This window comes from Protomyctophum parallelum, assembly GCF_964188405.1.
Source record: "Protomyctophum parallelum genome assembly, chromosome: 1".
Lineage (NCBI taxonomy): Eukaryota > Metazoa > Chordata > Actinopteri > Myctophiformes > Myctophidae > Protomyctophum > Protomyctophum parallelum.
The window spans coordinates 35482158-35502857 of NC_139697.1; the positions used below are offsets into that span (position 1 = coordinate 35482158).

At 43.2% G+C, this 20700-nt stretch overlaps 1 protein-coding gene across 1 annotated transcript in view; it reads right to left on the reverse strand.

Moving 5' to 3' along the window:
* pkhd1l1.1 (PKHD1 like 1, tandem duplicate 1) overlaps positions 1 to 20700 on the reverse strand; it is a 48973-nt gene that overhangs the window by 14905 nt on the left and 13368 nt on the right. The window contains exons 23-50 of the mRNA XM_083777745.1: positions 20408 to 20574; positions 19774 to 19937; positions 18716 to 18848; positions 18286 to 18440; positions 17734 to 17856; positions 17297 to 17402; positions 16998 to 17105; positions 16403 to 16567; positions 16183 to 16304; positions 15631 to 15763; positions 14448 to 14640; positions 13791 to 13933; positions 13044 to 13148; positions 12467 to 12652; positions 12108 to 12278; positions 11435 to 11646; positions 9922 to 10900; positions 9569 to 9817; positions 8795 to 8944; positions 7635 to 7809; positions 6779 to 6935; positions 6446 to 6602; positions 5933 to 6142; positions 4763 to 4892; positions 3815 to 4056; positions 3479 to 3615; positions 2234 to 3263; positions 1046 to 1237 (exon numbers count right to left, since the gene is read on the reverse strand). Coding sequence (XP_083633871.1) covers positions 1046 to 1237; positions 2234 to 3263; positions 3479 to 3615; positions 3815 to 4056; positions 4763 to 4892; positions 5933 to 6142; positions 6446 to 6602; positions 6779 to 6935; positions 7635 to 7809; positions 8795 to 8944; positions 9569 to 9817; positions 9922 to 10900; positions 11435 to 11646; positions 12108 to 12278; positions 12467 to 12652; positions 13044 to 13148; positions 13791 to 13933; positions 14448 to 14640; positions 15631 to 15763; positions 16183 to 16304; positions 16403 to 16567; positions 16998 to 17105; positions 17297 to 17402; positions 17734 to 17856; positions 18286 to 18440; positions 18716 to 18848; positions 19774 to 19937; positions 20408 to 20574 — 6194 coding nt within the window. The remainder of the gene's footprint in view (positions 1 to 1045; positions 1238 to 2233; positions 3264 to 3478; positions 3616 to 3814; positions 4057 to 4762; positions 4893 to 5932; positions 6143 to 6445; positions 6603 to 6778; positions 6936 to 7634; positions 7810 to 8794; positions 8945 to 9568; positions 9818 to 9921; positions 10901 to 11434; positions 11647 to 12107; positions 12279 to 12466; positions 12653 to 13043; positions 13149 to 13790; positions 13934 to 14447; positions 14641 to 15630; positions 15764 to 16182; positions 16305 to 16402; positions 16568 to 16997; positions 17106 to 17296; positions 17403 to 17733; positions 17857 to 18285; positions 18441 to 18715; positions 18849 to 19773; positions 19938 to 20407; positions 20575 to 20700) is intronic.

The following is a 20700-nucleotide window of genomic DNA, read 5'->3' on the forward strand; positions in this document are numbered from 1 at the left end:
AGCACTCCATGTTTACGGCACGCACAGACAGACAGAATATTATGTAGGCTATAATACACTGCAGTGTTTTTATGTGTTTTCTTAAGCAATTGATTAATGTACACGTCCTCATTTCGATCAGGGCTTCAGTCTCCTCATTCACGTCTATCCACAGTAACGGGACATCTTTGCGCTGCGTAAAATATGCCTTCTCTGTCTCCAACTGTGTTCAGCTCCTCACCCGCCACATTATGTTTGCTTCATTTCCTTTATTTACTGCGGATTGCATTCACACCTGCACCGAATCGTAGTCAAGTGCGATTCGAAGCGAAGCGAAACCCACGTTTTTGGGCGGAGTAAAATGCGGTTATTTGCGGCGCATTAGGATTCGAATGAGCCTTCACACCTGCCAAACGAAGCGCACTTTCTGACAATGCGCAGCAGGATTCGTTTTAATCGCAGCAAAGCTCTCTGGTATGAATGCGACCTAAGATTCAAACAAGGCCTTCACCATGTCTGTCTAGACTAGACTGGTGCCCGGCTGTAGAGCACTGAGTTGGTACCGATGGAAGTTGGAGATCCATGCCCCACCCGCACCCGGCTATGCAATACCCGTTGTACCCATGTCAGAGTACCCGTTCCACCCATCTGTCCGTGTCCCTTTTATGCCCATATATGAGGTCTGTGTCAGGCATGCCCAAATATGGAGTGTTGTGATGTGAGAACAGGCCATATATGGACTCTGGGCAGGGGCCTTTTGTGGTGGTTCTGGACAACCGGGGGTCTGACCGACTCGACACTGGGCACTGCACTCCCTGTGGGGTGTGGTGTGTCGAATTTGTCGCATTACATTACGTACAGACAGACAGAGACGTGGTGCAGCAGCTTTGATTGATTGATTGATTGATTGATTGATTGATTGATTGATTGATTGATTGATTGATTGATAGATAGATAGATAGATAGATAGATAGATAGATAGATAGATAGATAGATAGATAGATAGATAGATAGATAGATAGATAGATAGATAGATAGATAGATAGATAATGTGTGGACTTTGTACCATGGGAGTTAGTCAGAATGATGTCCTTGCTTTCCAGTGAGGACGGTGATGGATTGTTGAGTGCTAGGCGGTGGAAGTCAACTGTCTCGTCACACACAGCACCAGGGTAACCAACGCTCCACTCAGCACTCTCAGTACAGTGAGCTGGGTCTAGCAACTGGCTCTTTGGCACCACCTTGTGGTTGATGTGTCCTATTGGAAAGGGGAGGAAAATGAGAGCATAACAGTAAGCTACATTATGTGATACATAGACATATAAAGGTAGACGCCTCTTCCGGCTCTGCGGCGTCTGTATCTCGAGGGAAAGAAACATGGAGGCAAGCTTATCCGAGATTCCATGCGAAGCACAGTGGAAGCAAAGTGGAAGTTTGCCAAGCGGCCAGGTACGTAAGGGGGCGTTCTGTAGGCCAATCAGAGGCGCGACTCCCTCTTTCCCATGCAGCGGCACTTGCTTTGGAGATGTAAATGGAAGTCCCGGAAAATACGTGCTGTGATTGGCCAGTAGTCACTTGAGTGGCAGCGACGCAGACTTCCTCCTCATGTTGGAGACAGGTCGTTCCAACGAACTGCAGTGACCAATGAGGCATCTATATGTTTTAATATCTATGGTGTCTTGGTGTGATACACATACCAAAAATTGGACACATGCCGGTTCCTTTTCACACTTTCAGATTTAAATGAACATTCAGTATTTTACTGTACAGGCTGTTTTGTCATGTCATGTTACAGGTATATTTTAACAGTTTGACTGCGGAATTAATTCATCACAATGCCCCGTTGACTGCCTAGATTTCACTAACTTTTTTGGTGAAAAAAATCCCAATTAAACAATGAAAACGTAACTCGTGTAACTCATGAATGGGAGGCCATTCACGAGTTACACAAGTTAATTGATTGTAGAACAGCTTCCCTCCCAATAACGAGTTACACAAGTTACGTTTTCATTGTTTAAGGCGTTTTAAGTTTTAAGACTTCCATCACCATTTTTATAACATTATTATTATCAACATATTTTGAGATGTGTTGACTTCAGTAACATTAAGCTAATCCAAATGCATGACTTACCTAATTTGTAATTGTAATTTGTATGAATGATTAGACTAATAACAATATACTGACTGGGGTGTAAAGCAACCAAATGAGGACCAAGTTGGAGTGTTCTAATATGACAGCCTGATGATCACTCACCTGTGAGTGAGCCGTCGGTGTCAATCAGCTGCACCTCATGTTCCCATCTGAAAGCGGCCTTGTTAGGAGTGTTGAAGTACTGCACACCGCCGAACCTCACCGCCCAGCCGCCGCAGCCAAACGAGCAAGTCCCGGAGATCGCAGTCACGCCGATAGCTGCGCAGGACGAGCGGTCGAAGTTGATGAACTTTGTGTTGTGGATACTCATGCCGTCATCGAAAGGTGTGATGATGCCCCGATGTGTACAGTAGTCATCTCCCAAGCCCAGCTCGTCTACATGTCCCACCATGGTGGAGTTATACACGCCGGCCCCTCCTTCCTCCCCGAACCCGCTCACTGTCCTTTGTATGATGCGCTTTGCCTCGATGCCGGCCTTCTCGTTGTTGACCGCGACGAAGCCGTTGAACTGCACGGCACCCACGTTCACCCACTCGGCGCCCTTCTCGCAATTCCACACGGTGAGCGTTCGGAAGACGGCCGGCTCGGGCGTGGTTAAGCGACAGCCTCCACCCCTCATTGGGAAATACGTCTGGAAGATCCAGATGCCGAACCAGCCTTGGGAGTGGACTGTGTTGTTGGTGAACTCCCCCAGGGGTTCCTTCTGCTGGCAGATGTTAGGGTCATAGGAGGGACCGTCGGGGTGTTCGTGCATGCGGTACCAAAACCCAAAGTGGGTCCCACCTGCAGCGGCGTTGTGGCGGATGATGTTGTTGGGGTTGGTGACCCAGTAGGCAGCCGGGGTGACGTCGTCATTCAGCAGGCTGGTGCTCTGCCTGACAAACACGGCCAGGTTGTACTGCAGAACGTTGCCCGTTTCGATGCCGTCTTCGATAAAGAAAGCACCACCCATGATGTTATAGATGACGTTGTGCTCCACCAGCAGGCGGTGGGTGTTGTGGATGGTCACGGCCCTGTTATAGGTCTGGTGGATGGCACAGCCCCGAACGTAGGACTTGAAGTTAATGTCACCCATCAGATGCCAGTGGATGGGGTAGCGACCCAGCCTAAAAGCTTGGCCTGCGTGGAATAGCTGTAGGGTAAAAACAACCGTTAAGAGTTCATCTTTTTGCAATGTGCGGTTGATATAAGCACCAACACAAGTAGCATACATCACTTTTAAAAAGACAGTTTGACTGATAAAACATTATTAAAGCTTGGCAATACTCATTCATAATGTTCAATTGCAGCTTTAATGCAATTTTGCTCTACAAATTCTTGCATTTCAAGTGTGAAACCATTTCTTACCTCAATATATTCCAGTCTTCCGATTGCCAGGTTCTCATTGGGCCTGGGTGCATGGAACATGATGCAGCCTCCAAACTGGTCACTGCCCGTCTCCTCACCAAACCTTCCCTGGAAACAGGTCTGGGTGGCAAACTCACCTACAACACACAGAAAGAACGAAGATGTAAATGTAACACACGACAGGAACAAAGGAGATATAGCAGTCCGCCGGAAAGAGTTTGAGAACTACTGATTTAGAAGGCCTTTGTAGAATCGGCCAATGGGTTAATCTAAGCCTCAGTTCATGGATTAACCCTTTCACAAAATATGCTATAGACACTGGTTGTTGTACCATACCTGTGTTGAAGCCATCAGGACAGGCCTCAATCGGGTCCTGCCATTCTTCGTGTTGAGAACCTCGCACCACAATGTTCCTGGTGAGAAGTCCCACCTCTGCTCGTCCCTCAAACATGGTGCCATCAGGCAGCGTGACAGACACCCCCAGGTGAGTGTACTCCAGCGCTTCAGTGAGGGTGAGTGTCCTTCCATCAGACGACACAGAGGCGATCCTTCTCACTTCATTCTCTCTCTGGCTGTGCCTGGAAAAATGTGCGTTCAGGAATTACATTTTCACTTCCTTTTTTCTTTTCTTTTTTCTTGTTTCTTTGCACAATTTCCCATATGTATTGAGCTTAGATGTTTTCATAAGGTGCCTGGTTGTTGTATTGTTGTTGTTTTATCTCTATAGCACAAATTACTAACTTGTTTCCTTAATGTTGATATAAACGCGCAAATAGAAATGCATCACATAATACAAAAGTCATTACCCAATACACAATTTCTGTATTATGAACAAATGCATCATGCTTGTATCCACAAAGGTTCTTAATGACGTACAATCAATATAAATGGTAAATGGTGCATTTATATAGCGCCTTCATCCAAGGCGCTTTACAGAGATTGTGCATTCCATTCACCCATTCACACACATTCACACACCGATGCCGGAGGAAACCATGCAAGGCACCAACCTGCACATCGGGAGCAAATGAGCAATTAGGGGTTCAGAGTTTTGCTCAAGGACACTTCGACACTAACTCTGGGGGAGCTCGGGTTCGAACTGGGAACCTTGCGATTCCCATCCTGTCACACCGCCATCGCCGCCCCACAAATTGATTGTGGGGGCCTTTTGTCTGTGGTCAAAATGTGCTATGTGGTCAGTCATGATGTTACTGCTGAAACAGTAACGAACCTCCCTGGAGGTATTTAATTAATTAACCATGTCCAATTGTTTAGTTAATTTACCTATGGCCTGTGGATGCGATGACGATCTCATCGCCGGCCTTCCATGTGACCTCCTTCATCAGGGTCAGTGTTGTGGACCCATTGGAGGCTGTCTGAGCAAGGTGGGTCCAGGGAACAGGAACTGGGATACCTGGAGAAACATGTTCACAGCAATGACTTGCACCTTGCGGACAGGTGAGAACTGGAAAGGATTGCTAATGGTTGCATGTCCCTGCAGACACATGCCTTAAGAGAAACACATTCATAACTATGACATTGTCACCTCCTTAAAATAAAGGCCTACATCATGTTTTGAGGATAATACTTTTTGCCTAAATCAGCTCTTCGTGACACTTACCACCTCTGGTAAAATCATACTGTATCGCAAGAGTGACATAATGTGACTTGGGCAAAGAATTATTCCGTTTTTTAAGTCAGTTACTCCACTACTAATTTGGCCTAAGTCAGGTTTATAATTAGTCAAAAGTCAAAATCCAAATTGGCAAGTCATTTAATCCTCTCTTCCTCTTAATGATTAAGAAATATCCTATAGTTTGTTTTGGTTCAGTTTCTTAAAAACTTAGACATATGCCATTCTTTTAAGAAGGTGACGACATGGGTGGGGACTGAACAACTACTAAAGCCTGATTTATACTTAGTTGAACTCTTGTGTCGCACACCAACACCAATTTTGGTGCACCACTACACAGCATGCAACCAACTATAAGGTTACATTACAACCTGCAGGACACAGAAACAGGTTCACAATTTTGACAGGCACGTCAAGGACTCTATGATCTAAGTATGTCACAGGACAGGACAGGGGTTTTCCTAGTCTATTTGGGTCATGTTAATTTTCACGATCTGTTACATAATGCTTTTTTGTGGTAAATGACAGTTGACGCCATTATCTGAAGTACACATAAACAGACGATTACAATACAATGACATACATTGCCGTGGGCACGGTAATAAATATGAACCCTGTGTGTGAGTGTGTATATCCATTTTGACTGTTTTTCCGACTATCCTTGGGATTGTGGGTGGGGGTGGGTGGGATAGGGGATTGAGTTTTATTTTTAATTTTTATATTTGATATGTCTGTTTAATACTTGCCCCTGGGCTTGTCACAAAAACTTGAATAAAAAGATTTTGAAAAGAAAAGAAAAGAGTGTGTGTGTATATCCATACCATGCAGATCCAGTACTCCCTCCCTGACGGCCAGAGTCTTGGTTCCATAGACAGGGAGCTCTGGGGAGCGGAGGTTTCCATGGAGTGTGATAATAGCTTTGTGCTGGAACGGCGCCCCCTCTTCGCCAATCTGGAGATGCCCACCATCTGTGATCAGGATGTTCTCTGCCTGTAGCTCGATATCCGCCTCATCAAACACCAATGTCCCTCCTGAACGCAAAGAAAGGCTAGGTAACACATGGAAACTGGTGTACTTGTGCGTGCGTGCGTGCATGTGCATGTGCATGTGCATGTGCATGTGCATGTGCATGTGCATGTGCATGTGCATGTGCATGTGCATGTGCATGTGCATGTGCATGTGCATGTGCATGTAAGATGGAGTCCCATCTTCCTTACATGCACACACTATGTTGGACAATAATTGACATTGCCGTACAAGACAAATCCTGGTGCTATTAATGCACTTGGAGACTGTAGTGTAGTGAGTGGTTACAAGTGGTTTGGGTACTGTACCTTGAATGAGGAGCAATTTGAGCACTGGGGTGTTGGTGTCCAATAGGATGTACTGTCCTTTAGTGATGACAGCTAACGTGCCCCTCTCTGGAGGAGACAGTCCTCCCCAGGTGTACCTCGATGACCACACATCGATATAGAAGAAGTCAGCATTGTCCTGAGAGAAGAGAACCAAATATTTAGACCAAATGGAACAAATGTTATTCAAAGTATAATGTACAGTGTGCTTTGACATTAGTAATCAGAATAATATTTGTCGACAATATTGATGTAAATTTAATTTAGAAACCCCTTCAAAATATATTAGAAAAGGGTAAAGACTTGGTTTCTCACCATCTTGGCGATCCCTCTGTCTCCGATGCTAACTCGGACCTTGGTTTTCTGGGACCTGGGCTGAGCGTTGGTCACACAGATGATGTGTGTGCTGTTAGTCGACTGGATGTCACAGACTGATCCCGCAATGGTCACGTCGATGTCATTACTGTTGGTACTGCAAAACGAGAGAGTGAATGAATGAAGAATCAAACGAAGTGCTGCCATGAGTTACAATGTTGTAGAGAAGAGGAAATAGACTCTAGAGGGAGGATGACGCTGTAAACGGTTTCTTCTTTCTGCACTGATAAGTAATGCCTTATTTACAGTATACTAACTTTTGACAATTATTATTATATATGTTTTTAAATATGTGCTTACAAGCTTCATCTAAAAAAGCCAATTCAGTGTGTTTACAGTGTTTAGAACTACATTCATATGAAGAACATGTATTTCAGTATTTAATTTAATGGCAAGATTCGTTGTAATTAAATCATGTTTCATCTAATCACCTTCATCTCAGGCACCGACTAGTGTGAGCGCTGTGACCTACAATGCTTTTATGAAATAAACTTTATTTGCATACGTAACTGTCTTGATTGAATCACCACATGTGGTCACGCCAAATGTGTCAGGAGAAATGCCTTTGTATTGTATTTATTAATATTTATTATATTTGTATTGCCTTTGTATTGGTTGTCAACAAAAGAGACTCACATAAAGAAAGAAAATGTAAGCCAGAAAGAATAGTACATTGTGCTGGAGTAAAGTGAGCATTTAATTAATAGTCGTTAGCCCATAATCTGGGCGTGCTGCATTATGCCATAAGCACACTATGTGGTCACCAGCATGGCCTTTTCCTAAAAGAAAAACGTACCTGAAACCTGAGCCAGTGATTGTGAGTGTGGTGCCTCCAGCGGTGCCTCCTCGGCGTGGGGACACGTCGGAGATCACTGGGGTTAGTGAGGTTTTGTAAGTGAAGCCATTTGATAGGTTTGCAGCACTGAGCCAGTTATGGATCATTACCTCACAGCTCACCTCTGACTCAACACCTGGAGACAGAGAGGAAACCAGACGCAACACAGACAGACACAAACAAATGAGATGCAAGCACGCAAAACACACAAAACGACAACCACACCCACAGCCACTCACGCACAACGTGGGAAACACATGGGTCTGTCACCATCTGACATGCTCAGAACATTCCACAGAATATATAAAAGATACTTCAGCAGTTAAAGTTCACACCATGACAGGACTGGTTGGATTCTTGCTTAAATGTAAGTCGCTCTGGATTAAGAGTGTCTGCTAAATGCCTAAATTGTAAATTGTAAATTGTGGATTCAAAATGTCAGTCCTAAAAATAAACTGGTAAACAGAATACCTTCTTTCCAGACAAAAAGATAAGGCAACTCCCCCTAATTGGACATTTTAAAACAGGTAGTTAGTTACCTGCAGGGTGATAAAATAACACTAATGTTGAGAAAGGTCACCATGTGACATGCTCAGACCATTCCACAGAATATATAAAAGATACTTCAGCAGTTCACACCATGACAGGACTGGTTGGATTCAAAATGTCAGTCCTAAAATTAAACTGGTAAAAAGAATACCTTCTTTCCGGACAAAAAGAAAAGGCAAGTCCCCCTAATTGGACATTTTAAAACAGGTAGTTACCTGCAGGGTGAGAAAATAGCACTAATGCTGAGAAAGGGTGGAAAAATAATACACGTTCTAGACAGATGCATTTTCTCAATTGTTCATCATTCCCTTAAAATGTCATGTGTCAATCATGCAAGACATTCATTGAATTTTATGTCCTGCAAAACAGTACATTCATCACACTGACATGATCCTCACCATTGTTGAATGAAGACTGACAGCAGAGTTGTGATGGTGTTGCAGACTTAACAAAGAAGATCTACTGTAAAAGCTCACAACGTGTCGTGAACTTATAGAGTAGCTATTTTCCATTGTTGAATGGAGACTAGTACATTCATCAATAAGTGACAACTTGAACACTGATACACTCACCATTGTTGAATGGAGACTGACAGTAGAGACGTGCCGATGTGGACATATTTCTGTCAACCTCACATTCCTCCCCACAGATGCTCACAGTGGAGGAGTGAGGATCAAACCCAGAGCCCATGACAGTCAGCCGAGCACCGCCACCGAAGCCCCCTATATCACACAGGAGACACTTTATGTACCGCGTCTCTGGACATTAGCATCACCATTACAGAATTTGTGCTAGAACACTATTAGAAATGTATTGTATGTCACCCTTACAAAGAAAAATCTGGATTGTGAGTTTAACTCTGATGGTCCATTTTATACACTCACCCATTATACGAACACTCCGGATTGCATGCTAAATAAACCCAGTTTTTGAGCGGCGCTAGCCACTCCTATGCACAGCTTTGTCTGTCCGTCTGTCTGTCCGTTTAACCCATTTTGAGTGGGAACCCCTTTTGGTGGTTACATACATTATGTTTTAGCTATTATATTGAGCTTGTAGGTCTGCTATTTTTGAAAAATCGTTAAAATGTGCCTCAAATCTTTCCGAGAATTGTCATGATTTTTTAAATTTTGACGTCAGGCCTGAATGGGTTAAGCACTGAATGTGCGCAGCTGATTGGCTGAGCACGGAATGTGATGTATGATGACGTTCTTATCATCATGAGGTGAAAAGCGTCGCTCACTACACACAAGTATGAAATCAAGCATCCCACTTGATTACACTATGTCTGCCTATACTAACATTGCCATATTGACTGTTAACTATAATAACTACCGACTTCTTACCCTGGTTGGGCTGGACCTCAGTGAGAAGCAACTGGTAGGTGAAGACGGCCTCAGACTGTGCAAGGCCCTTGACCTGGTGACCGAGGACTACTGGGTATGATCCACCTGGGTTTTCACCCACGATGCACTGGACCTCTGTGTCCGTGATTGAGGACACATTGCAGGGCACCTGGTTGATGGTCACCCAAATGTTTTGGGCATCTGTGCCAAACCCTGCTCCAGTTATTGTGATCACTGAACCACTTGGACCTATAAATACAGACGAGAAGAGCAGGTACGGTAAGGGACTAGAAGTCTAGAACTAGACCAACGAGTGTGATGATCATTATAGCAATCTACAGATCCTTGCTTACCATTGTCGGGTGTGACGGAGTTGACATTAGGAGTCAGGGCCTGGGAGTAGGTGAAGTTCAAAGGTTCATACTCCACAGAGTAGACCTGGACCATAACCACCACAAGGCCCTCATCCCCGGGCGGGGTCAAGCAGCGCAGCATACCTGGGGTTACCTCCAGGATATTGCAAAGTGAGCTGCCCACCATCACACTGGTGTTCCCTGGGGCGAAGCCGTTCCCTGTGAGGACCAGAGGTGTGCCACCCGCCGTGCTGCCTGCGGCCGGGCTGCGGCTTGCCTGGGCGAGGCTGTTCAGGGTAGCGGAGCCGGATGCCAGGCCTTTTGTCCTCACCACCACTTGAACCTGGTGGTCCCCGGCGGGCAGAGCGCCGACCCACAAGGTAACGTTTGCGTCAGTGACAGCGGTGACCTCCAGCTCCCAGGGGCCAGCGAAAGCCACCACGTGGCCGATCTGCGTGCCGAAACCTGTTCCAGAGATTATCACAGCAGTGCTGCTGCCTTCAATGGTGTTGGGGGAAATTCCGGTGACTGTCGGGGTGACAGAGGAAGAATACTGGAAGGAGCAGCTTGAGTGGCATGAGGCTTGGATGCCGGTGACCGTCTGGAAAATGACATCGCCCGTGTGTGACTGGGAGGGAGCAGTGTCACAGGTGATGTGGGTGTAGTTGACTGACAGGACGGTGCAGAGCACGCCGGCCACTGACACCAGGCCCTCCGAGAAGCCGGAGCCGCTGATCAGAAGCCTGGTGTGGCCGGTGGGGCTGCCGACAGGGGGCACCACTGAGTCCACCACGGGGAGAACCACAAAGCGACGGCCAAAGTTGGCCGCCACAGCAACGATGGCGCTGCCCAGGTTGTTGACTCGGAGCTCCACGAGATGGGCGATGCCAACGGGTGCACCGCTGTCTGGGCTCAGCATACAGTTGATCTCTGTCGTTGTGCTATTGATGGTGTGGCAGGGCAGACCTCCAACTGTGACCTGTACAGAACAGTTACATTTCATTTGCAGTTTATTTGCATAGAGGGAAAAATCTGGGGGGGGTTGTTAAAACTTTATTCAGATAGTAATCATTGCTATAAGTGTTTGTGCACTAACAGGGGTCTCTCTGTTTCCACCACTACATTTCCTTAGTAAAAAAAAAAGAGAGAGAAAAGATGATTTATCAGCTTCAATTTTATAGTGTTCCAGTTTCAATATTGTCTGCTCGTTTTAAATCCTGTAACCCGTATGAGTTCTCTCTTCTGATTGGATCAAATTGGTATCCTGACCTGAAAATGTATTTTCTGTTTACTACAGAGCTGGAACTATGAACAAACGCTTTATAGCAATGATTGCTATCGGAATATACAATGATTAAACATTATTTTAATGAGACAATATCCCTTACATTAATAGTCTTACAATTTTAGTTAACACATGATAAAAACATATCCACAAACGTAAGAAGATGGAAAACATATCTATCAGGAATTCATTCAGTAAGTCATTTAGAGCAATTAAAATGCCTCTAACCTCATTGGCACAGGCTGTGCTGCTGAAGCCCATTCCCTGCAAGGTGATGACCTGATGTGTGGTTCCCTGGTTGGGGGAGATGGAGTGGACCATGGGCGTGGCACAGGAGGAGAAGCTGACGGAGAGGATGTCGGAGGTCTGGTTGGCGGGCTGGATGCACCCAGACACCGAGGCAACGCACTCCGAGGCTGCCCTTCTACCCCGATGTGGACCTACGTTGGAAATAAATAACATCAGAATCAGACACAGAAGATGTTTTGTTTTGTAAACTTCTGCCACTCACAAGTTTTTCGTGAATTGATACAATTTGATAAATATACATATGGCCGCGGACCACCATCGCAAAATGTTGTGTGCGAGGGAGCCCCCATAAGATAAGATGTACAAGCTCGTATCGCGGCACAAAGTGACACGCTGTGATCTTGTACATCTGCCAACGCTTGTACATCTGCGGGGGGAAGAATGACACAAATGCTTTCTTGTTTTTAATCTTATCTCTGTCGATAGAATGGAGATATACATTCCCCCTGGACCCCCGGGCCCCAACATTCCTACACCACCTGCATAAAAATGGCAGATCTCCGAACTCTCTATCCCTCCATGTTGGCTATATGATGGCAATTTATTCAATAGTAAGAACACTGTTTATTTGAATAATACAGCACATATTTACCACCAGACATGTGTTTGGCTTCCATGCCTCCCACACTGACAGAGACTTTGTTGCTGCTCTCTTCCAAGGGCTTGACCTTCACAACCCCCTGCAGCATCCTGTTGGCCGCATTTATGTAGCCACTGCTGTAATAGTACACCCCAGGAGCAGTGAAACGATAGCTGAAAAAGCCTAAAGGAAAGATATACAATGCACAAAGAAAACAGCAACAAGTTTGTTATATTGTTATATTGGGATGTACAAACACACACTCATCACATCTGTCCTACTGACAGACTGGTGAGTCCGGTTCCATCAAAAATAAATTAATTTACACTTTTACAGAATTTGCTATCTACAAATTGTATCGACCCGAGTACCTTCAGGCGTCTTGGAGTCTCCGCTGTTAAAAGGTCCCCCTTCGTACGTGGTATCACTGGGGAGTGACACACTGAATACCCTGTAGGCCACATCCTGGAAGGCTGGGGCCTCCCAACGCCAAAACACGGTGTCTCCAACAGACGCAGTCAGTGATACAGGACTCCAGGCATAGCCGTCTCCAAGATCTGCGCTCACACACACACACACACACACACACACACACACGCACACACGCACGCACGCACGCACGCACGCAGACAGAGAGACGGTCATAGATACAGATTAACACACACATGAAAGAGGGTATTGTATTCCTACATGATGATTGACACGTGAGCAGTGGCACTAGGTGAAAACATTCACAAATTAAGTTGGCTACTAGACACATTTTAAGTACACTTCAAAGCTGCTACACAAATAACTACCTGTCACAAATAACTACCTGTCACTACCTGTCACAACACAGGCTGTTGAAAAGTAACAAATGTGCACTCAACTACATGCTGTATGTCACAGGTCAATCACGTCGCTTACGGCAAGTGCATTGTGGTGTGACAGGTGAACAATGACACCTACCATGATCGGAGCCTTGGTTGGTGACTTCGTGGGTCTTCTCCTCTGACTGGATGACACATTGCAGCTCACTCTCCGAGGCAGTCATCACCTCACACTCTGCGCCTCCTGTAGAAACCCCACCCGAGATTCATGAGCTCATATAGAATACCTAGAGCGGTTTATAATATTGCCTTGACATAACCTGCCTCATGTTCCATTCCTGTGGACTCAGGGTGGGAAATAAGCAGCCGCCACCAGGCAAAACGTAACTGCATCCATGTCTGGTAAGTTTATCTACTCTACCAGCCACGTTTGCCAGGCGCCAACCACTTGTTCAATTCTAAAACTTGTATAGCTGGTAAAAAAGGTTGTGGCTGTTGATGATGATTAGGCTAGATAAGAGTTGCTGGTGCATATATTAATATTGGAGTAATTTGGGCCTACTTTATATGAATATTAACAAATTAAACCCTACACAGTATAGGCCTATGCCCTATACCGTACTTCATTGAGTAGGGGGTCTGTACTTGGACCCATCCCTTTTTCCCTCCACACTAAATCTCTTTACCGAAAATAGCTGATGTACAAGCTTACACTGTGTTGCAATGCGACACATTGTGAGCTTGTAGATGTTTTATTTTTGCCAAATGTTTGCCTATTATTACATGGCCAGAATAGTGATGCTAGGTGTTCATGTCGATAAGCCTGACAGGTTTATGTGACCAGGGGACAATTACTTGACAAATAGATCTGGATCATGCTGCTTACCAATGGTGACTTTGTTGTCTGAGGTGTCTGTGCTGAAGCCAGAACCATCGACGGTCACTCTACTTCCTCCCAGCAGGGAGGCCAACACGGGAGAAATGCTGTAGATCTCTAGGATGTATTTGATGGTGGCATTCACACCACTGCTATGGATGAAATGGCAGGAAAGATGTGTTTTAATTTTTTATCACTGAAGGAAACATTCATCTCTATTTTCTAGTTCATATAGAAATTAAAAAAGAATTAACAATGGAACAATTGCACACTACTACAATGGCTACTGTGAAAGTGAAAACAAATGTGTCACTTTTCAGTTATTGGTTGACATGAAAAGAAAATGAAAAGTAAATATTGTTTTTTGTTAATTCCATTATCATTGGGGAAATAACCAGAACCACCAGGATGCTTTAGAACCAGTGTTATAACACAGTCGATTTGGAACTCCCTATTGTTTGTAATGCACTGAATTTATATGTTGTATAATAACAACACATTTTCTTCATTGTTCAATTTGAAACAATCAGTGCAGTTACTGAGTGTGTCGATTGGCTGGGGCAACATATGATTGGAGGCCATTGTGCTTCAGCTACATGACTAGTATATGTCTAGTAGGCCTATAGAGTCTAAACCTTCCCACCAGTTTTGTGAGGTTTATAGTACCTTGTCCTAGGGTAACCACTGTTGCCGACTTGCACATCCACGTCATACATGCCAGGTGGAAGCATAGGAAGACTACATGTGACATTAGAAGTTGTCCAAACCACTGTGGGACATTTCTTGCTGCCGACAAACACGACACTGTCGTTGGCTTGGCTGCCGAAGTTTGAACCCAAGATGGTGAGGATTCTGTGTCCTAGAGAACAGACAAACAAAACAAAACCAAATGTCATTAAATCTATCATCAGCCTGTTTCTATGATGAAGTTCCTGCCATTGAGGTGTCAAGTGTATTCAATGCTTTTCAAATGCCACCCATACTGTACAATAGCTAAAGTATTTATTTTGTCATTTCGTTTGTCTTGGGAGAGCCACACTGTAATTAGGAAACATGACACGCATGATTTTGTTTTCAGTCTCCAGCTCAGTTTCGAGGCGAAACCAGCAGGTCAACATTACAGTCGCATGGAGAACATGTTCTCTACTACATGTAAATGCTACTCTTCTGGTTGGACATATATGTAATTACACACTAAAGAGATAATATATACGATTGTACGTTCATAGAGAATTGTAAATGCAGAAGAAAAATTCTTTCCCCAGTGTTTATGAAAGATAACATGGTGACAATTGGTCTTTGACTAACTGGCTTTGTAAGAGAAATAGGCTGGGGAACATCAGTGTGCATTAACTGAACATAAAGTGAACCAATATTGAATTATCTTGTTTTCATCTACAATGGAGTTATATTCCAGGTGGTCCAGGTGGACAATGGATTTTGTCATCCTGTCAATCCTTGATATTAGATTTCAATTGACCTTTGGAGAGAATAGTCCTACTGCATTAGGTTGGACGCTTTACAATACATGTACAGTAGCTACATCAAAGAGCGTAATAATCCAAGCTGCTTTTTCTTGCTCAAAAGAACATCCTCTCAGTTTACGCATCTCAGTCATAATGGCTGAATGGTTTTCAGTGTAACAAATGCATGTCACAAACCCACAGATTAGAATGTAATTCAAGAAACATATGTTGCCTTTAGTGTTGAAACTTTGACGTATCTATTGATCTAACGCTGTGAAATAATAATTCCCACATAGCCTACAGTTCTGTTAGTTGGAGCTCAGATCTTTGTTTTCCTAATGTGAATTTTAGGATGTCATTGTAAAAGGCTGTTCTGCACTCACCAGTCACAGTGGTGGTGTGTGGACTCATGCTTGTGATTAGTGGTGTAACAGCTTCATCATAGGTGAAGGAGCTGGATGGTGTCTCAGTCATTGTTCCAACTGTAACTGTGACTGTCTCGGATCCTGCAGTTCCCTGAAAAGAAAATATAAATAAGCATTACTAATAAATAAAAAATACAAATATTCTTAAACTTTCAGGGCAGAGAAGCCTATGTGTGTGCGTGCGTGCGTGCGTAAATGTTGTCCCCCCAATCATATAATTCCTGTCGGTGGGCCTGCCTGGTACTGTATCTACCTAGTACAACCACCTGAGTATGTTTCCCCTGTTAGTACAGGTTCATGATGCTCTGTTCATTAGTCCATATGGTAAGCTAATCAGGCAATAAAATACTTAATTTAATAAGACACTTTCTTTGCTTAAACTACTTACTGTATATAAACAATACAACTCGCTTGACAGACATTTTTCTTCCAGTACAGTAGTTTTGCACAGTATATACTGTATATGTACAGTGTATGTACAATATATACATTTAGTTTTGTATTACTTACAGCTGGGGTCCTGCATTCCAGTTCACTGTCACTTTCATGAACCACAGTACATTCCTGACTGCCAATCATAACAGTAGCATCCTGGCTGAAGCTAAACCCTGTTACTGTCAGCAGTGTTCCTCCTGCACGGGCAGAACAAAAGGAAACACAATGTATAATATCTTTTACTATTGACTGACTTTGGTCAATGATGTTTTTTTGGGTGCATATGGTACAGTACCTGCCACGCTCCCAGAGCTGGGCGAGAACCCAGACACAATCAGCTGGTAGGTGAAGTTGAGGACATTTCCCCCAGAATAGCGGGCGTGGCCCAGGGATGGGAAGGTGACAGACACTGGATAAGTGCCAGTGCTAGCATTGGTCAATCTGCACACCTGAGTGGTCACTGAACAGAACAGAAAACGAAAACAAAAATGTCTTAAAGAAAATAAACAAAATCATGTTAACACTTTGTTAACAGTGGAAACTAAGTAAACAGCAAATTTCAGCATTTACAGTACTGTACGTTGTGCTTGTAAGTGGATTATTTATTAGGGTGATTGCACGATATTATTGTGCATTTACAATACTGTAACATACTGTACTGTAAAAAAGGCCAATAAGGCAATTGTAAAGGATTTGGTCAAAGTCTTTAGTAAAACTTTACAATTATTTATTTTGGTGAGCAGTGGTGGTACTGTATAGTTGATACCTCATGCCTCATACTCTCATAATATGAGAGTATGAGACTCATATTATCAGTGAATGATGAATGGCAATAGACACATGCAAATGAAACAGTTCACTATTCCACCTTGGCAACTACTTTCACTTACAGTTGAAGTGCTGAACTTCACATCTTGCGGGTCCCACCATGACAGAGGCATTTTCGTTGCTGAATCCAGTTCCCATTATGGTCAGAAGAGTCTGCAGACCATGTGACCCTGAAATATCCAGTCAGTCACATTAATCCATTCCAACAATATCCCATGTCTTTAATTGTATCCACAAAAAAAATTATCCACATTTTACAAATATTTACCATTATTCTTTTTTCAGTTATTCTTTTTCTAATAATTTATTGTAAATTAAATTAGAATTTGCTGAAAGAACCAACGATGTCTCAATAAGGTACCTTGGGATGGAGTGATTCCAGTTACAACGGGAGTCCTCTCTTCCTTCCACTCAAAGCCACAGTTTCCAGAACACTTAGATGGAATGCCATTAATATGAACCTCCACCTGCAGACAGCATTGCAACATGTAGACACTTATGCCAAATGTATAGTTCATTGAAGGCTCACTAAAAAAATAAACTGGATATGCATTGTGAAAGGGTTTTGCAATACAAAGGCGTGTGATATTACTACTGTCAGAGTTATGTCATTAGGAGAACAGAGGACTCTGCATGTCTGCTTACTCCTATCGCTTGCACACACAAAGCACTTTAGTCAAATGCAAACATGAAACCTTTAGCTACTAGACCACAGACCAGACATGAAAGGAGATGTACTGGATAGACAATGGAATGGATGGATATGCATGGAAACAATAGCTTTAAAACATTCAGTACCTGAGGTTTGGGTTCCCACACACGTAAGAAATCTCCTGTCACACTTCGTATGAACATCCCTCCCTGCTTTCTCTCTTTGGCTTCCATGCTAGGGTTGTTGCCCACAACAGATGAGAAATCGATCTGTAAGAGTGAAAAGCAACTTCTTACCGACATTTGCTGTCTATTTAAGTGCAGATAATGTCCCCTAATGTTTTATTACATGTTATTATATCCATCGAACGGAAACACAACACAACAAACCTTCAAAAACCGCCCTCAGGGCCCACATTTTCAACATTGCCTTCCCGAGCTAACCCTTTTCACTGTCTTTTAATGTTTTTATAGCTTTTAATGTTTATTTCTTTTTTTCTAATAAAGTTGTTTTTATTTGTGTTGTTACCTCTGTAAAGCCCCCTCATGTAAAGCGTCTTTGGGTACTCAGGAAAGCGCTATATAAGTTTGAGATATTATTATTATTAACATATCATAATGATAGTATAACATGTAGCCTATCAGTAAAAAAGAAAAAATAAACAAATAAGAATCTGTCTTGAGAGATTAGAGTCTGACCTGCATGAGAGGCTGGTCTCCAGGTACGGTGAGCCACTTGACCCTCCATTTCGGGCGTCTGCAGCTCCCTACATTATCGACCGTCACTTGTCCCATGCCTGGGATGCCCTCCAGGGCATACTTTAGGTCATCCTCACCGATGTCCACCGACAGACCTGACAAAGGACACTGGTCACTCGCTATACTTGCTTCTACAGCCGTAACCACATTCTCATTTAATAAGAACACGTGTAGAAGTCAAAATAATTATTTCGGTTGTGACAATACTCTGTTAGCATCACGTTAACGAACATGATGTAATAATAAATATAAATAAACGCTTTCAAGGGTCGAGCATGCATGCGTCAGTCGGAGCTTAGTTGATTTTATCTCTGGAACAGCTGATGCAAATCACCAAGTGTGGCACAGCAGCCTCTCACATCTACAATACCTTCAGCGCGTCCTCCATAAATCTCCACATCAAAGGATCCAGTCAGGGGCGGGGTCGCCCTGTCCTGGCGAGTGACAGTGAGAGTTGCTGCTCCCTCCGTATACTCTGCCATGTCCTCGGTGTGGTTTGACATCTTATTCACAGAGAAAAAGAGTGGGACACGTTACAAAGTTACTGAGTGTTCCCTGTGTTGCCATCTGGGGAAGGTGTTCAAAAGCAGCACACGTACTATTAGCTGGCACTGTTTTGGTTGTTTATTATCATATTATATATATCACAGAATGATCTTATATCTATCTTATTTATCAAGTACAGAAATGTGAGTTGGCAGCATTAGTACAAAATATATGACATTCACTAACAATAATGTGTGCAGTTTTTTTTGTTTTACAACACATGGATTGTCAACATAGCACAGAAACAAAGATGCACATACAGTAGTATGTAATTCTCAACCATTTAAAGCCGTTGGAAAGGCTATAACATGGGCCAACAAGAGTGACTCGGCAATCAATCATTTTGGTATTCCATTAAAACAATAACTCCACCTGTGTTTGGCAGAATCATAGACATTAAGGACATGCTGTATAGAATACGCTAACAAGCGGAAAGATCCCCTGAGGGTGATGCTACCAGTGCAATCTGTTAGGCAAATCACCTACACACGTCATACAGGCCCAGGGGTGAATCAGATCATATTGGTGCCTGCCTGTGCTGGAAGTTAGGCTACTACACAGGTTGCCTTCCGAATATGGCCCTTCTCTTCACCAATGCCTTGTAGTAAAACATACCAGTGGCATGTAGGCACATTATTGAATATGCACTTCAATAAGCATATCTCATTTCACATCAACATTGAATTTGGCCAATTCTGCTTCCCATATACAGTAGATGTGAACGCACATACATTTACTAGTTAAGTATCTCTGAATACAATATAATATGCTGTATTCTACACAATTATGATGACACAAAGTTGTGTATTTAAACAATTATTTACAGAGATTGTTTTTACAGAGTATATTTACACAATTGAGACGATTCAAAGGATCAGTTACCTGTAGAAAGCCAATGTCTAGCAGAGGAAACCCAAAGGCACAGTCTTGGGGTGTGGCTGTGATCTCATAGATGACCTGGGATGTGTCTGACTTATGCACAGTGATGCTCTCAAAGAAACGACCAGAGCTTCCAAAGGGCTGGGGCTTTCTCTTTTGTACGACACCTATGAGAAAGAACACAAGGAAAGAAATCAATAAACCATTTGTACTGTATATTGTGCAAGGTCACTACTGCTGAGAGGTAACAAACATTCCTTTGTCCCTGTCTCTATTTGCACACTTACTTACATACTTTTACTTACTTTATTTGTTATTTGCAACACAATTTGCCCTTCGGGGACACTAAATAAACTTGAACCTTGAACCTTAAAGGTACCTTCAAAAAGCTGGATGCATTTCATTGAGTAAATAAACTTAAGATGGTCTGATTCTATTCAATCAATCATCAGTATGCATGAATGTAATGCAGAAAACATGTTATTCAGTTACATAATGAAATAGGCAACCCCAATATTAATCAAAGAAAGGTATCAAAACATACATTATTTTGTTTTAAACATGTTCATTTATCCAGTACTTCTCCAACAATATTACATTTGATTTTGAAAAGAGAACCAAAACTAAAGTATATTACCATTTTCATCCCACGTGGTGCGGCTGTTTCCGAGCTGAATGGCATCAACAAAGAAATCTGCACCAGAGTCATCTTTTTCCAGATAGAGTTCCAACAACTTGTGTCTGCTTCCAATGAATTGAGCTGTCTCCAGTGAACTCAGCAGGTCAACACACTTGTAGCTCCAGCTGTCAACAAAGAGACACATTTAAGTGCCTAGTCCTAGTACTGTACCTAGTTGGTTCATTATCACTGGTTCCACAATGTGATTTGGTGTTGGCCATGAACACAGGCCAGACATATATTAAACATAA